The 2,941-nt window shown below is 41.3% G+C and overlaps 1 protein-coding gene across 4 annotated transcripts in view; it reads left to right on the forward strand.

The window, feature by feature from the left end:
- Positions 1 to 2,941, forward strand: part of CLDND1 (claudin domain containing 1) — a 3,284-nt gene extending 343 nt beyond the window's left edge. Inside the window, exons 2-6 of one of the 4 annotated variants that reach the window (XM_010132429.1) lie at positions 3 to 65; positions 502 to 516; positions 1,789 to 1,896; positions 2,289 to 2,426; positions 2,534 to 2,754. In XM_010132429.1, coding sequence (XP_010130731.1) covers positions 3 to 65; positions 502 to 516; positions 1,789 to 1,896; positions 2,289 to 2,426; positions 2,534 to 2,754 — 545 coding nt within the window. Of the gene's footprint in view, positions 75 to 501; positions 517 to 1,788; positions 1,897 to 2,288; positions 2,427 to 2,533 lie in introns of all 4 variants that reach the window. The other 3 variants (XM_010132430.1, XM_010132431.1, XM_010132432.1) reach the window with 3 other exon arrangements.

Consider the following 2,941-nt stretch of genomic DNA (forward strand, 5'->3'; position numbering starts at 1 on the left):
GTGCAACGGCACGGTTGGATTGTGGCGAAGGTGTATCACTGTACCCAAAAACTCTCATTGGTACAGCCCACCAGGTATCTCCAGAGCAATTAACGCTTCCCTAGCTTGCCTGGGGTGGTATCTGCTAACTTCCTCAGAACATATTCATGCCACTTTGTTCCTCCAGAAGGCTTACTTCTAACTTATGTTGTGTTGGGTTATTTCAGGTATCTCCAGAGCAATTAACGCTTCCCTAGCTTGCCTGGGGTGGTATCTGCTAACTTCCTCAGAACATATTCATGCCACTTTGTTCCTCCAGAAGGCTTACTTCTAACTTATGTTGTGTTGGGTTATTTTAAAAAATAAAGATGGTTTAAGTTTTTAAAGAAGCAAAAGGCAAAGTGGTCTGTGGCTGTCAGTGCTACAGACCCTGGCTTTGACACATGGTACTTCATCTAAATTTAGTCTGGTATAACTTGTTTTTCTTTTGCATCTGCTGTCCAACTGGGGATACAGTTATAGTTGCTTTGTCAGCCAGTGTCTTTTTAGGAGAGGTCCTGAGATTCAGCAGTGAAATAAAGATGCTAATTTATCAAGGGGGCACTCGCTCCTTGTAGCCAGTCATTCATTTTGCTTGCATGTGGCAAATGTCCTATGGTCACATCAGTACATTTTGGACTCCCTGTACTGTACTGTTGGATATAGAATTACATATTTTTATTCTTTTTCACAATGGTTGGGGGCTAAAATAGTGTAATGAGCAATTATTTAAATTGCTTCAAAGTAGATTTTGGACACTTACTGTGTGTGAGAAGCCCTTCATTTTGAACCCTCTTAAAAAAAAGGTACTTTCAAATATGTTTTTCTGGTGAAAAAAAAATTACATGAAATGCCTTTTTTTTTTTTCAGCAGTGAAATAAAGATGCTAATTTATCAAGGGGGCACTCGCTCCTTGTAGCCAGTCATTCATTTTGCTTGCATGTGGCAAATGTCCTATGGTCACATCAGTACATTTTGGACTCCCTGTACTGTACTGTTGGATATAGAATTACATATTTTTATTCTTTTTCACAATGGTTGGGGGCTAAAATAGTGTAATGAGCAATTATTTAAATTGCTTCAAAGTAGATTTTGGACACTTACTGTGTGTGAGAAGCCCTTCATTTTGAACCCTCTTAAAAAAAAGGTACTTTCAAATGTGTTTTTCTGGTGAAAAAAAAATTACATGAAATGCCTTTTTTTTTTTCCCCTGTCTCTAATGAAAATACTTATTTTAGGAGATACTTAAGCCAGCTCTGCTCAGTAGCATTCTCAAAGCAAAATTGAAGAGGTGTTAAAGGGAAGTTTAGTATAAAGAAGCAAATATTTTCTGTTCTTTAAATATTCCTTTCTATCTCATTTTTGAATGAAGCATTTAGTACGATACTACATTCTGTATATGGAGATATGCACAGCTTAGTTAAGGAACTCTGAGTACAAGAATATGTAACAACATAGGTGAACATCATATGCCACGTTTCTTTCCCAGTCTGTCAAGCATGGCCCAGTTCTCTGTGGATAATCCAGGTAAGCTTGAAGATTCTGCATGTTTGAATGCTGTCCCTCACTCTAGTGACCACCTTATGCTAACTGCATTACGATCAAGCATCCTAGAGATCTGTTTTGAGAGGTAATTTTCTTCTCTAAGATGTTTTTTCTCTCAATTTTTTTCTCTGAGGAGGTTCCCAGCTTAGATGGTTGGCAAGGGAGGAGTTGAACTGGGGGATGGGAAGGAGACATCTAATGGTATTTTTTTCTTTTTTTCCCCAGAAACCGATATGACTACAAACTGCATCAGTTTTTCCCTCTCTGATCAGTTTATGGAAAAATACGTAGAGCCTGGAAATCACAACAGTGGCACTGATTTGAATCGAACTTGTAAGTGTCTTTCATGTCTGGCAGTGAAATAAGTAGGATTAAAAAGCCCCTGTTTCTCGAAAACAGTCACTAGTGAGGGAAGCATCTGTATCTTGCTCTGCCCTTTTTTTTTTTTTTCCTTCACAGTAGCACAGACAGTAGGTCAAAGTTTAGAAGGAAAACTTAAGTGCTTTAGCAAAGGTTTTGCCCATGAACACAGTTCAGGAATTTGGAATTTTACAGATTAAGTTCTTCCCACTTTAGTGAGGACTTTGGTCCTTTTTAGTTATGAATGTAGAGTGTCTGATGAAGCAGAAGCAGTGTGGGTAGAAGGGAATAAAAGATGGTGGGAGAAGATCGGTTTCTAGCACATTTTCAAGAAACTTGTTTTGTGTGGTTTTTTTCACATGCAGATCTCTGGCGATTGCAGTTTCTTCTGCCCTTTGTCAGCCTTGGCCTCATGTGCTTTGGGGCTCTGATTGGGCTCTGTGCTTGTGCCTGTCGCAGCCTTTACCCTGCCATTGCCACCGGAGTCCTCCATTTCCTAGCAGGTAGGTCTCCTGCCATCCATCACTTACCCTCCCACCCCAGAAGCTCACAGTAACAGCTAGAGAATTTCAACGGTGAGCTCATTGTGCTTTGCTGCTTCCTTCCCCAGGGCTTTGTACACTGGGCCTGGTTGGCTGCTATGTAGCTGGGATCGAGCTGCTGCATCAGAAGCTGCCGCTGCCTGATGATGTGAGGGGTGAATTCGGCTGGTCCTTCTGCCTAGCCTGTGTCTCAGCACCTTTGCAGTTCATGGCAGCTGCCCTTTTCATCTGGGCAGCTCGCACCAACAGAAAGGAATTCACTCTCTTGAAAGCGTACCGTGTAGCATAAGTGCTGCTACCGAAGTATTTTGTTTCCATGTTATAGCCTCTTCGCTCCCTAACCCTTACTACTTTTTTCTTTTAGTTAGAATTTTACCTTGTACCGCGTGCTTCTTGCCAGTTGAGACCATTTAGCCCGCAGGCTCTGAAGGCAAAGACCTTCGGGCTAAATGACCAAACTCTGCCAGAAGTCTGCA

Source organism: Buceros rhinoceros, unplaced genomic scaffold, assembly GCF_000710305.1.
Source record: "Buceros rhinoceros silvestris isolate BGI_N320 unplaced genomic scaffold, ASM71030v1 scaffold12923, whole genome shotgun sequence".
NCBI lineage: Eukaryota > Metazoa > Chordata > Aves > Bucerotiformes > Bucerotidae > Buceros > Buceros rhinoceros.